Here is a 15,000-nt window from a genome sequence, read left to right as displayed (position 1 = left end):
GTATATAATGAAGGTTGACTCTAGTGGCTCTGTCTAACATGCACAACTTTTTACTCTACTACTTTATATCTGTACTATGCATTTATTTATTGGACTCTATGCAGATCTGCACATCACTTGCACTCATAAGCACCTCTCATTTTAACCCGACATCTGGTCATCCTCATAAATCATAATTATGTTCATTGTCTTGTTTTGTGGATCTTTGTTATGTACTGCCATGAGCACAAAACAAATCCCTGGTGACTTGAACAGAGTTGTGTGGCAATAAAGTATTGAATCTTTAATCTCGAATGGGGAGCGGTTCACGTCAGCAGAAAGACCTCCAGGGGGCCCTTTGGGCGGAGCCACTGGTATCGATTAGAACACATTTTAAGAGCTGTCGTCATCAAGGCGACTTTTCCCCTCTTCCTCAGCCAAACGCTAGTCGTTATTGCGGGTAAATGGCCACAAAGGATGCATTATCTTTGTTTGTTTCATCGCTCGGGGACTACAGGATAAGTTCACAGCAGCTGCACTAGTTGGCTTTACTGAAGCGTCTCAATAGCTAACAACAGAAAAGCCTGGAGAGTTTCAAAGTGTACGGAGCCAGGGGCCCGACCAGGACTCCACTGTTTGTTTCAGAGCAATGGTCTGTTGTAGAAGCCAGATTGCAGACCTGAGCTTTAACTTAATCTTCGAAGATTACCCCAGATTGACTTTGTTCCTTTTTTTACAGTCCTTTGGCAGAACGTTAGCAGCTATAAAGACCTCATTGTAAAACCGCATCAAGCGGGCAGACCTTCGACAACAACCACAACCATCACTAGGGTTAAACTAGTCTCACCGTGGTCTAAAACACACCACCACTAGAGTTAAACTAACTTAGTCTCACTGTGGTCTTAAACACACCACCACTAGCGTTAAACTAGTCTCACCGTGGTCTAAAACACACCACCATTAAACTAACTTAGTCTCACTGTGGCCTTAAACACACCACCACTAAGGTTAAACTAACTTAGTCTCACTGTGGTCTTAAACACACCACCACTAAGGTTAAACTAACCTTGTCTCACCGTGGTCTAAAACACACCAGGGTTAAACTAACCTACCGTCACTGCGGTCTAAAAGCCAGCACACCCTCTCCTGTTAGTGTGTCCAATGCTAACAGGTTTAACCGTAGATGAATCCTGCTACACAATGATAAGAAGATCCTGAATTTCCCATCTGAGATTACCTGAGAGCACCTACTCAAGTTACTCAAGTTACTCATGGGACTCAAGGAACCTTGTTCAATTGTAAGCAAGAACATCTCAGGGTCGTAGGGGTCGGGTTCCAGTCCCTCATGTAAAACAGGATGAAACCCTCAATATCAGCTGTTATTCAATATAAACGATCACCGCACTCGAGAACACACCACAGCAGACAAAAAGCTCCGTAGTCGCCGACCGGTGGGTAAGAAACGTGATGTTTCGGTGTCTGCCACCACCGCAACCCATACAATGACCCACACTCTTCCCTCTCCCCCTCTGTCATTACCAGAGCATTAGCATTAGCAGACATTAGCATATTCACGTCAGAGAATGTGAGGGGGGGTTTTCCATTGACGTGTCTGAACCGTCTGAGAACGTGAAAATAAAAGCGGGGGGGTTGTCGTCAGGCCACAGCTGCGAGCCACTGTTAGGCGACATTGACGTATAAAGTTGGCTGTGGAGGGACATTACGAAGGGTGGGAAGACACTGTATAATTGTCTGTCTGTGTCAGCATCAGTAGATGTACAGCCATCCTAAGCTATGCCAAGCTGGCTGAGCACACTTTCAACACACACACCAAACACGCACACAAAAACACACACACACACACACACGCACACACACACATACAAAGTCCCACTGCCATCCAAACTCCTTTAACCGACTCATTGTGTATGATAGGGAGAATGCCAACACTACAGTAAACTACAGAAAACATGTGCAGCCTTACACACACACATGCACACACAAACACACTCACAGATCGTCTTTCCCGTCAGCCTTGTAACAGAGACAAAGACACTTTTTTATCAAGTTCTTCACTCAAACCGCAAGGCGCTGCCTTGCTTTGAGGCAGCCGAGACCTGAGCAGCGTTACAACAAAACCTCACTCGCACCCCCGACATTGAAGGGAGGGAGAGGATGGTTATCATTTAGTGAGTGTGTGTGTGTGTGTGTGTGTGTGTGTGTGTGTGTGTGTGTGTGTGTGTGTGTGTGTGTGTGTGCGTGCGTGCGTGTGTGCGTGTGTGCGTGTGTGCGTGTGTGTGTGTGTGTGTGTGGGTCTGTGTGTATGTGTGTGTGTGTGTGTGTGTGTGTGTGTGTCGGTCAGTGTGTGTGTTTGCGTGTGTGTATGTTTGCGTGTGTGTGTGTGTGTGTGTGTGTTTGCGTGTGTGTGTGTGTGTGTGTGTGTGTGTGTGTGTGTGTGTGTGTGTATGCCTCGTGTGTGCGTGTGTGTGTGTGTGTGTATGTCTCGTGTGTGTGTGTGTGGGGGTTTGACTCGGCCAATCAAAGCGCAGGGCACAGCAGCCGCGTTGAAAGGCAGGAATGCACTAAAAAGTTACAGCTCAGCCCCCTCGAGGTCTCGTTATATTAATTACACGCACACACAGACACAAACACACACACACACACACACACACACACACACACACACACACACACACACACACACACACACACACACACACACACACACACACGTGGAGACCGACCTGCAGCTCCTTGCCCCTCCTCTCCAGGGCAGCACTGTGAGTCTCCTCAGCCTCCAGCTTGGTGGCCGTGTTGCAGATCTCCAGGTCCTTCCTGAGAGAGAGAGAGAGAGAGAGAGAGAGAGAGAGAGAGAGAGAGAGAGAGAGAGAGAGAGAGAGAGAGAGAGAGAGAGAGAGGTGCCACTTTGTTAGACTGCAATGTTCTTATAATAAAGGACTGTTGCCCGACTGCTCGAAGACTTCTCTATGTTGAACCTGTACTGTCGTAATAATTTCAATAAGTCGCAAGCACTTCAGCTAAAAGGCATATTGAATGCACCTGTTCACTGTGTACTGTAATCTTTATATATCGGTATATTTTTTATTTTTATACCTCTGTATGTAACATCTTTGTAGAGCATATATATATCATCTATAATGGCTACTGAGACGGTAAAGCATGCATTATGTGGCCCGGTTCCAGGAAATAGTTGAGTTTACTGCCGACCTTAGGCTACCAACTTCTTTCCACTATACCTGCAGCGATAATTCATATTTCACACCAAATTGTGCAAAATTGAACAAAGAAAAAATGGAAAGGAGTTGGCAATGTTTATTTCCATTTTTCCTAATTTAACTATTTAATCTAGTGTGAAGCAAATTATGATGCAATTGTGCATTGTAGTGCCTGACAAAAATAATGAAGAAACTAATTAAAATATGTATAGAGAGAGAGAGAGAGCGAGAGCGAGAGCAAGAGAGAGCGAAAGAGAGAGAAAGAGAAAGAGAGAGAGAGAGAGAGAGAGAGAGAGAGAGAGAGAGAGAGAGAGAGAGAGAGAGAGAGAGAGAGAGAGAGAGAGAGAGAGAGAGAGAGAGAGCAAGAGAGCGAGAGAGAGAGAGAGAGAGAGAAAGTGAGAGAGAGTCAATGATACCCTTAAGCAAGGCAGAGGGCAAATCTGAGTAAAAGGAAGATATAATATACAGTAAGCTGACTGACAGGTTTAATAAGGCCTGACCGAGGAGATTCCTTAGCAACAGGTGAGATCCCTCAGCAAAAGGCAGAGTTCCTTAGCAACAGGCCTACCCTTCACGACTGATCAAAGAAACAGAAGGTCATAAAATCCTCCTCCTCTACAGGACGTCCAGGACGCTTTCCATTCTCCTACTGACAGGATCTCTTTCCGAAGATTGATGCCTCTATCTCTCTGCGCTTGGGTGTGTGTGTGTGTGTGTGTGTGTGTATGCGCATGAATGCACGCGGGTGCGTATGCTTGTGTGTGTGTGTGTATGTGTGCGTGCAAATCTCTGTGTCCATGCGTGCAACGCGTCTGACAGTCAACACTTATCCGCGACCGGGTAGAGAAAAGAGATTCTCCCTGCGACTCCGATTACCAGCGGCAGACTCTGACAGGTTAAGATGTAAGCGATGAATGCCTTGGGGCTCCGCGCCTCCACTGTACAATAGATAGCGTAGCTGTGGACGAATACCATCGCCTACCACCATCCTGTCACCCAAGCCCTTCCGTTCCGAGGTGTCAGCCTCAAACGCGCCCCAAACTTTGATGTGTGTCAGCGCTGTGTATGTTTTCCCCTGTAATGTGAATCCTTAAGCACTAGCTCTTTGTTTTGAGTGTTACGGACATGTGGTCCCGTCTCCGAGACGGCTCTCTCTTAAGGGCTGTAAAGCAATCGTTGATTTATCGATCAAATACATCTTGGTAACTCGCCCATGAGGTACTTTTCACAAGCTTTAATGGTTGTGTTCGGGTGTATCAATTGAGCTTGTATGAGGAATTTCTAGAAGATCAAAACGCAAGCCTTGAGATACTATAGGTATGATTTAGGAGCTAGAATTGAAGTGAGATACGCTGTAGCCATCCGTCAGATATTAGTGTGGGAAAGGCTCTGTGAGAATATCTGGTCTGTTTTCTCCCTCAAATCGTACCGAGACCAGGCATATGGAAGGCCAACAAGGACGAGATAGGAGCATATTCATTGCTTTAACCCAGGTGGTGGACAGCAAAGGGTCCGTTTGACATTTAATCAATCTGCAATTTGAACGTAACATTTTGTCATCGGGTCTTTGACCGTAATGACGCCGCACGGAACGCACCTTTTGAGGATGTCCTCCAAGCCGCCCCTCCGCTTCTCCACCTCCTCCAGACTCTCCAGGGTGGAGCGGCTGTCCCCCTCCAGCCTGCGCCGGCTCTTCTCCACCTCGCCCCTCTGCTGGCGCTCCATCTCCAGCCGGTGCTCCAGCTGCACCAGTGCGAGGAGGTGCCACGGTTCAATGGTTGCAGTGCTATTCTAACCAGTGGCCACTCAACACGACGAGGGCCTAACATTCAACTATTCAGGCACGCTTTCATACGCACATTCACACCCTGACGACGTGGGGTCCACCATGCGAGGTCTGGAGCGTTTAGGGTTAGCCGGCTCCTAGGAGGAGCCGGCTAACCCTAAACGCTCCAGACCTCGCATGGGGGACAGGTGTCCCTGAGCTGGGGGACGGGTGGTGGACAGGTGTGCCTGAGCTCGCGCTCAGGGACACATCGACACTAGGAGGAGCCGGGAATCGAACCGGCGACCCTCAGGGTGCCACGCCAAAGGCTCCGTCTCCACTGCCGCCCCCAACATTTATGTTTATGATTCAGACATACTTTCCACTGTTATTTTGTTCCTCAAAATATGTGGTAATGGAATCAAATTGATTTCAGATTAAACAAAACTGGAAGAAAATTGACAAAATATGTCATGGGGATTGCTTCGGATTCAAAAAATTGTCTGAGGCAACGCAATGTGATACATTCATGTAAAACATATGTCTGACGCATGTCTGATGGGCACTTGAACGCTGGCTGGGTGCGAGGGCGATAAAATGACCTAACAGAGTCAGGGGGCTCTTAGTGACTGAATTAATCAGTTTTCGACATTAACTTGCATCAATTAGGGGAATTCTGCAGGCCTTTCAGAATGTGAACGTGGCAGTGACAGTGGAGGCAAACAAAAGAACTGTAGTACTGGTAATTAATACCACCCCACTGGACACATGGACATCATCTAGCTTTCACAACATTCCCATTTAACAATCCAGTCATGTCTTTGAACTTGTTCGACACTCACCCAGCTGGCATAGCGAGGAGAATTTAGCGTTGAGTTGGTTATTTGTTTAAGTCGCTCAAGTCGGAGCAGTGCCAGCATTGGGGGGGTGTTGATGGACCAAATAGATTGCAGATTGCAGATTTAATATCCTCCCATCTCACCCGAAAACACACACTTCACTTCTTCGGTACTTATCTGATCTGTCTCTAAAAAGACCTGCATACCACAAAAAAAAAGACAAATAAGGATTGAAACCATTCAGTTAAAAAGAAAAAACGAAACAACTAACGTACGTCTTCAGCTTTCATCTGCAGCTTGGCCTTCTCTTTGGTCAGAAGATTCACCTTTTCCTCCTCCTGCTGCAAGTCCTCGATGGCCTGCTGTTGGACGGGGTAGTGTTGTGGGGGGGGGGGGGAAAGGGGTGGGGGGGATTAAAACAAGATGGCAGACCATCTTATCGCCTCTCGTCCATCTGTCAGCCATATTCAACTCAGTTGTTGTTCATTTGTTGTGCTGACAATGAAATATCACCGTCTGCATAATGTACTCTGTCTGACTCTCCCTCTCCCCTCTCCCCCTCCCCTTCTCTCTCTCTCTCTCTCTCTCTCTCTCTCTCTCTCTCTCTCTCTCTCTCTCTCTCTCTCTCTCTCTCTCTCTCTCTCTCTCTCTCCCTCTCTCTCTCTCCGTCTCTCTTTCTCAAACTCTCTATGTTTTTTAACAAAACAAATTCCTGACTGTTGCCGTTAGAATCATTCCTTCTCTATTCCCTACTTCACCCTTAACCTTGGAGTAATCCAGTAAACAGTGGACAGGTCCCTGTGACAGTGTATATGTGCATGTATGTGTGTGAATGTGTACGTATTCGTGGGAATGTGTTACAGTGAAGACAGCTACTGTAGGTCACGGCATCTGGCACAAGTTATTGTGCAGGACCTCTCACGCTTACTCTACCTTTAGTTTAAAATGTGATAGCTGGAATTGATTAAGCATCTCTTTTGAAGATGTATTTGTATTTGTGTGTGTGTGTGTGTGTGTGTGTGTGTGTGTGTGTGTGTGTGTGTGTGTGTGTGTGTGTGTGTGTGTGTGTATGTGTGTGTGTGTGTGTGTGTGTGTGTGTGTGTGTGTGTGTGTGTGTGTGGACGTGTGAAGCATTATCATCAAATGGTTGAATTTTTGGAAGGCCCACATCCAATTCCTCATTGCTGTTGCCGCTAAGACACGTGTCTTTCCCACAGAAGATTAATAATGGTTTATGTTATCTTAACATGTTTGAAATCAGGGTTAAAACCTTGTGATACTTTGCAGCTGGATTCATGAGAAATAGCACTGAAGCAAATATACATTTGTTGTATTAATATATAAAGATAAGCAAAAAATGGCAATGAGATGAGACCAAAATGAGAAGCAAGATACGGTTTAATTCATTCTTGAATCGTCTGATTAGGTTTGCCACACTATATAAATCAAATGACTGAGTACTTGCAATAATATTATCAAGATATCAATTCAAGTGCTTCCGCTATTTTTTATTTTATTACTTTTTAAATTGTGTTTAGAATTTTGTATCATCTGAACTTTAACGTTATACCTCTAAGTGGTCAACAATTGTCTCTCAATTAGCATTTAACCGCACCTGTCTCAATTAGATTTACTCCCCTATTGTGTTTGGTGTTTACTGCCCGACCTTTCAGCTGACCTCGGTTGAGATCCTTTAACCTTTATGACGGCAATGCAAGTTAATTAAGGTCTCACCTGGCTGAGCTCGGCCAGGTGTTCCTTCTCCCTCTGGAGCTTCTCCACCGCCTCTTCCTTCAGAGACAGCACCTCAAGAAGCCGCCTCACCTCCCGGTTAGAACCCTAACGGGGGGGGGAGAGAGAGAGAGAGAGAGAGAGAGAGAGAGAGAGAGAGAGAGAGAGAGAGAGAGAGAGAGAGAGAGAGAGAGAGAGAGAGAGAGAGAGAGAGAGAGAGAGAGAGAGAGAGAGAGGGAGGGAGGGAGGGAGGGAGGGAGGGAGGGAGGGAGAGAGGGAGGAGGAGAGAGAGAGAGAGAGAGAGAGAGAGAGAGAGAGAGAGAGAGAGAGAGAGAGAGAGAGAGAGAGAGAGAGAGAGAGAGAGAGAGAGAGAGAGAGAGAGAGAGAGGGACATATACAGAGAAATAGAGAGAAAGACATAGAGAATGAAATAGAGAATAAGAGCAAGAGCAAGAGCATGAGGGAGAGAGAGCAAGAGAGAGGGGGTGGGAGGGCAAAGGGAGGTCACCAAGTTGCAAATTAATTTTAGAATGTTTTTTCCTTGCATATTTCATCTTTGTCACTCCAGTAAATGTTCAAACCCACAGGATCCAACTGTTTCATTACTTTGGGTTCAATAAGGTTTATTGCAGATTATTCCTCAGACACTCAAAATGTCAGATCAATTGGAACCAAAGGGACGGCTGGAGGAGCAAAGTGACATAGGGCAGGATGAATTGTTTTATATGCACGAAAAAACAGATTTGAGTTGACAGACGGAACAGCACACAATGGTGTAACATCCTCCATCTCTCTGTTTCCATTTAGTAGGACATGAGTGACTGCTACGTCTTTTTTCTCCCTGTGGTGAACCGAGGTAACATGGGAAACCAGGCCGTTCTCCGTGGCTCTGCCGCCTCAAATTGAAAGCAGTTTGCGCTCTTTATGAGCGAGCAGATGGTATTTACTCATGGAGACATTCAGATTCTGTGACATACTGGAATCCATTCAGAGCCCCGGTTCTTTGGGTACGTGGAGGTCAGACAGAAATGCAAACCAGTTGAAAAATGGGGAGAGGCAAGGAGAAACAAAGGTAAATATAGTGTTCAAATATATGAACGAAAAAAATAACAGAACTCTACTGTGAACTTAATGTGTCCTTTGGTAAAAAGGTCATCCTACAATAACAATCCCCATGGCGACAAACATCACAAATGTTTGACATAAAGAGATTCCAGTTTCCTTCGTGCCAAATTCATGTCAACTGCCAAATTCGTGTCCCATCTTGTGGCATCTGCTCCACCTCAATGTACTCACCCATCTACTCTTACACATGTTATACCGGGTAGCAGAAACCACCCCAACATGTTCATCTCCACTTCTGGTGAATGGAGCCAAGGTAAACAGCGAGGTGAATGACAGAACAGATTTAGCAAGTTTTTCTGCTGTGACACATCTTAATGAAGATAAGATAAGCTGAGATTGATAAAATACACCGTATCTCAAGTCAGTCAAGTGCTTTTAAACATTGTCACTATTGACACACGCCGTGTGTTGGAAACACTCTGCGAGTCTTTGGTGTGTTCTTGGACGAAGGTGAAATCTCTTTTTCGTCACAAACTTTATATTGTAACGCTCCCTAACCTTAACCTGAACCCTAACTCTAACGTTTTTTAACAAAATTGTGCACACCAATTTCCTCTCTTCAGTTGGGCGAAGTCAAACAAAACCGTACTGAAATAATTAAGAGTAAATATGACTCAATATTTTGAGTAAACGGTGGAACTTGGACCCCACAACACTAACACATCTTAAAGTTGAGAATTCTCTCCACTTTAGCAGCCCTCAGAAAGCCCGCGAGCAAGATGCTACCATCTGTTTTTGGGGTCTTGGTTCTGGATATAATATAAAAAGGATAAATATAAATAAAGAAGATAATGGTTGGTGCAGAGTGCTGCTGGACTTTGATCATTGTTGGTGGTTATAGCTGGGTGCACTTCCATTAAAAACACTGGTTTCACATTTCAAAGTTCTGTGTCAAACCCTTTAAGAGGGAAAACACAATTGCTCTGGCTTCTCCCGATATTAAAAAGCATGTAGGATTTTTTATATGACTTTGGCATAATGAAAATACCAATAGAACCAAGGCGACTCAATAAGCCGCCATCTAAAGCCGTTTAGATTAAGCTCTATTTTCAAGACCGTTTCAACCACACCACATCCTGCTTCTCTTCCGGCCTCTGAGGACCAGACCTTGGTCCTATTTTAGCGTAGACGGGGTCAAAATCTGTGTCCAGACCATAATACAACTCTCCCTTCCCCAATCTGGACCAACCAGATCTGTCCCTCCTAACAAAGACCAATTGATTAAGTCATTGTTTGTGGTCTTGCCATCTATGAACAAGAACCCACCTTGTAAGAGTCAAAGGTCGTGGTTCCCACAGAGTTCCCAATACTCCCACAAAGCTCTCACAACTGACCCCAGCGTTCCCGCCACGCTCCCTCAACTTTCCCAAAGCGCTCCCACGGTACCTGTTTCTCCTGCTCGGCGGAGGTCAGGGCGGCCTCCAGCTCGTCCATGTCCAGCCGGAGGCTGTTGCACTCGGCCTGCAGCCGGTCACGCTGCATGGCCAGCTGGCCCGAACAGGCCATCTCCTCCTCTAGCTGCTCCTCCAGCCCGGCGCGCACCTGCTCCAACTGGACACAGCGCTGCTCCGACGCCTGGGCACTCTGCTGCTCCTGGTGGGGTGGAGGGGAATGGTCAGGGACAGACAGACAGGGACAGAAAGAGAGACAGACGGCCGATGTTATTATAGGGTATGCATTGGGGAAGATGGAGAAGCAAGGAAGTGTTGTGACCCTTGTGGGGTCCTTTTATCTCTCTGCCCTGTCGTCACAGTGGTTTCTCTGTTGTTTGTCTGCGTGAGAGTTGATTTGTAAGTTGGTTCTTGGTTGTGTGTCATTGATTGCTTGGGCAGGTGGCCGCTAGTGAGAAGAGACAAGGCGCTACATTGATTCATCTTCAGCAGAGTCCAATGAATCTCAGCAGTTAAGAGTGTTGTTACATTTTGAAGTTCTTCAAATCTGTGTAGGTAATGCACCATCTTATATTGTGGCTGTTAACCCTGCAGGAGTCCCCCAAAAGAACAAGAGACACGCAAAAAAGATAGATGAATGAATTCCTGGATGGTATTTCAATCCATCCGATCAATCTATGTTCTGGCATTGTATGGAAGAGAAGGGACCAGAGCAGGACTATAAGAACGCATTCGAAGCAGGAACACAAATAAAAGAATAGAATCAGACAAATTCAAATGAAAAGATACGAACTCACCACAACTAATGCCACAAGCTTATCCTATCCCTCTGCCATGTGCCCAAGACAGAAAGAATGAAAGAAACCGTTCCTTTTATACTGTCTTCCTCTGCTAGAGCCCTTCAGTGACGTACCCTGCAGACTCGATAAGCAAGTTGGACCATACAGACCAATGGATGTCTATCTAGCAACTAACCTCCATAACTGGACTGGAAACGACTGAACGTCTCAGTGCAACCCGCCACGTTCACGGCTCCTTTTTTATTTTTCTGACGCTGCTGTTTATCGTGGTTCGGGGACATTAGGAATAAGGCTAATAACGTGTAACCAAAGACGTGGGCATATTTCTAAATCATTACAGTACCACATTTCCATCTCCATCCATTTCCTAAATATGTGCTCAGTTTGCATGGGGCTTGTGCTGCTCTTGTCTACTGGCTTCACCGTCACTGTGTACACTGTACAGTGTAATCCCCCCTCCCCCCCAGCCCCTCTGTCAGCTCCTTTTAACACTTTCCCCTCTGAGCATGTGTGGACAGGAACCAGCAGACGAGACCTTCATTCACCACATCGCCATTACACAGTTGAGATGCACACGTGTGAGCAGACACACACAGACGGGCATTCTACATAACTATACATTCAGAGAGAGAGGGGGGGAGAGAGAGAGAGAGAGAGAGAGAGAGAGAGAGAGAGAGAGAGAGAGAGAGAGACAGAGACACAGAGACAGAGAGAAAGAGAGAGAGAGAGAGAGAGAGAGAGAGAGAGAGAGAGAGAGAGAGAGACAGAGAGAGAGAGAGAGACAGAGAGAGAGAGAGAGAGAGAGAGAGAGAGAGAGAGAGAGAGAGAGAGAGAGAGAGACAGAGAGAGAGAGAGAGAGAGAGAGAGAGAGAGAGAGAGAGAGATAGAGAGACAGAGAGAGAGACAGAATACCCACAGCCTCTAGTCTGTGGTCCAGCGTGGCGCTGTAGCTATCCCAGTCCAGGTCGTCTGGCTCAGGTTCGGGCTCTTTTGGTTCGGCCCAAGCGTGTTCCACCGGGCTCCTGTCGGCCATGTCCGACCCATCAGAGACCGAGTTGAGGCGGAGCCGGAACCTGGTGAACATGCCCCCTGATCTCCGGCACCAGAAGCACCTCCCTCCACTCAGCGCGCCGGCGACACTCTGAGCCGCGCCGCCCCGTGCGTGCAGCAGCGATTAACAACCTCGCCGTAATGAGAGGCTTGGCTCCAGTAAAGAGACGCTTCCCCGCTCCCCCTGCGTCGTCCTTCCTCCGGGTTGGGGTTAGGACAGCTGCTCCTGCTCCAGGTGGCTTCTCTGGAGGATGAGTGAAGGCTGCCGGTTGTAATTTACTGGGAGGCTGAGGTCGGTGAATCACCCCCCACCCCGGCCCCTACCCCGCCAAACACAAACACCCACACGCACACGCCTCCGAGACTCGAGGGCACACTTAAGAGAACTCCAGGAAGTCTTTCTTGCTCTGCTTTTTGCCTCCTCACAAGCTTCCTAACGTGTCCCGACTCTTACTCCGAGCAGCCCTCGAAACGGCGAGTGGAGGACTGTCACTCTTCTGTCATTTCAGCTGAAACCCCTTTGAGACCGCCCTGGTCCCTCTCCGGGCGGTGACGGCGCGGCGATGTACTCTACAGAAATGCAAACATTCTTTCAACCCACCAGCTGCCTGCAATTACATAGTGCAGAGCTCTGCAGCCCCAGCCAAGTTAAGTAGCCTGTAGTCCCCTAGACTGGACATCAACACAGAAACCCTCTCTCTCTCTCTCTGGTCTCTCTGGTCTCTCTCTCTCTCTCTGTCTCTCTCTGTCCCTCTCTTTCTCTCTCTGGTCTCTCTCTCTCTCTGGTCTCTCTCTCTCTGGTCTCTCTGGTCTCTCTCTCTCTGTCTCTCTCTTTCTCTCTCTGGTCTCTCTCTCTCTCTCTCTCTCTGGTCTCTCTCTCTCTCTGGTCTCTCTCTCTCTGTGTCTCTCTCTTTCTCTCTCTGGTCTCTCTCTCTCTCTCTGGTCTCTCTCTCTCTCTCTGGTCTCTCTGGTCTCTCTCTCTCACTCCGTCTCTCTCTTTCTCTGTCTCTCTCTCACTCTCTCTCTCTCTCTCTCTCTCTCTCTCTCTCTCCTCCAATCTGTTCCTCCTTGATCGCAGGTGTTCTCCCACAATCGTCGGATCATCCGTTTCGCCAGGGAGATGCAGAGAGGCTGGCGTAGGATAACACCGCCTCACTCCTACCTTGTCGCCGTCCTCAGATGCAAATGCAGCCCTGCACTAGTACACAGCCTCAGAGGACCTCGCAAAGCACACACCACACACAAGATGGGGAAAAGTATGCAAAACAAAAACGAATGCCTCGCGTTCTCTCTCTCTCTCTCTCTCTCTCTCTCTCTCTCTCTCTCTCTCTCTCTCTCTCTCTCTCTCCTCTCTCTCCTCTCTCTCCCTCTCTCCCTCTCTCCCCCTCTCTCCCTCTCTCCCTCTCTCTCCCCTATGACCTTCTCTGTCTAAGTTTAATTTACATAAAGGGCCATGTGTGAGCCTACGCCCACATCACCCCTACGCTGTGAAGACTTTCATCAGGGCCACAACAACAGGGCATATTGTCCCCGGAGTTCAAGTGCTGTTAAATGAAAGCCGCCAGGCCAACTAAGAGTAGACTACACATTCCGTATCTCTGGTTAACATCAGCCAGACAGGCGTGAAAATGCCATTAGATCCGGTGCTGGTGTTGTTGTTTTATTTGAAATCTTTGATGTTCCAACCTGAATTACCTGTACATTTAGTTTCCTGATAAAACCTTGTGATTTGGATAGATATGATACATGGACCGCTCAGGCCCGAGGGGGGAATTGGTGGTGACAGACTCCGATGATAAATCGAAATATCAGCATAAAAAGACAGGTAATAATTAACTATGATTAATGCAGTAATAATCTGTTGGCGCCCAGGCTTTTGAACATAATACTGTTAACCATCCGGACACTTAAGCGGGGGACTGGATGTAGTTGTGCGATGAGCCTCCTGCCAGCAGCAGCACCGCTGTCCAACGGCGGACCACCAACCACAAAAACAAAAAGATACGTTTGCTTTACTTCCGAAGATATGCGGTCAGAATTCTTCTTGCGGGAAAAAACGGCAAGCACAAGCACAATTTGTTTATAGCTGCGCAGAAACCGCCACTGCGACCCCTAACCCGAACGCTCACCCTACTGTGTGAGCAGGCCTACTGAGCAGATGGATATGCACGCCTGCTCCTGCGCTGCAGACTATGCTAACATATCAACAGGGTTGTTTCCTCGGAAGGCTTGGAGACCAAGTGCAAATTTTAGAAGGTTTTTCCGATTTTAGCTGAAATGTATTCGTAAAAAGTTGGGCAAAAAACGTGTTGAGCAAAAAACGCGCAATTTTGGATTCAATTTCATCAACAATCAATCATTGTGCCGATTCTACAACTCAGTCCATAACGACAAGATTGGTGCTCGAGTCAAGTGGCTACTAGACACTCCTGTAACGCACGATTGCCGCAATTACGGTCGCATCTAAACTAGAACCAGTCTCATACATAAACATGGTATAGCTATATGCGCTGAGCTGGCAGCGGGTAAAGTGCTGAGATGAATGCAGCCGATTGAAGTCCCCTTTGTGGAGCCCATGCCACCAGGCCCATGAGCTTATACCCTGCTACTGTCGATGAGGCTGCCTGCCTGGTCCCCCAAGAGAGCAAAACCACATTTAATTTGCAGTTATCTCATTGCATATCAAGTTCAACAAACATTTGATGAGAGTGTTTGTGTGTGTGTGTGTGTGTGTGTGTGTGTGTGTGTGTGTGTGTGTGTGTGTGTGTGTGTGTGTGTGTGTGTGTGTGTGTGTGTGTGTGTGTGTGTGTGTGTGTGTGTGTGTGTGGGAGGGGGGGTTCCAAGAACCGCCTCAAGTTATTTTTCCACAGTCACAAATATAAATATTTCATCAGCCTCTCTTTGTGTTATTCTCAAACTCGACTGCCTCTCCCAACATTTCTCAGAGCACTTTTTGCAGTCTGGCTTGAAGCTCCCAGTGTTTATCTCTTTCGAGGCCCTGACCCCGTCTACTCCTACACACACATTGACTCTCTCTCTCTCTGCAGCTCTTTATTTCTCTCGCTCTCTCGCTCTCTCTCTCGC

General features: G+C 47.2%; 1 protein-coding gene across 1 annotated transcript in view; it reads right to left on the bottom strand.

The window, feature by feature from the left end:
- Nucleotides 1-12,208, bottom strand: part of LOC115530872 (myosin-16) — a gene marked incomplete in the record, with an annotated part of 27,164 nt that extends 14,956 nt beyond the window's left edge. Inside the window, 6 exon segments of the mRNA XM_030339682.1 lie at nucleotides 2,724-2,814; nucleotides 4,813-4,958; nucleotides 6,095-6,181; nucleotides 7,554-7,658; nucleotides 10,062-10,268; nucleotides 11,783-12,208. Of these exon segments, the coding sequence (XP_030195542.1) occupies nucleotides 2,724-2,814; nucleotides 4,813-4,958; nucleotides 6,095-6,181; nucleotides 7,554-7,658; nucleotides 10,062-10,268; nucleotides 11,783-11,950 (804 nt within the window).
- Between the last annotated feature and the right edge of the window lie 2,792 nt (nucleotides 12,209-15,000).

This window comes from Gadus morhua, chromosome 18 (genome assembly GCF_902167405.1).
Source record: "Gadus morhua chromosome 18, gadMor3.0, whole genome shotgun sequence".
Classification (NCBI taxonomy): Eukaryota; Metazoa; Chordata; class Actinopteri; order Gadiformes; family Gadidae; genus Gadus; species Gadus morhua.
This window is presented reverse-complemented; position numbering and strand designations above follow the sequence as displayed.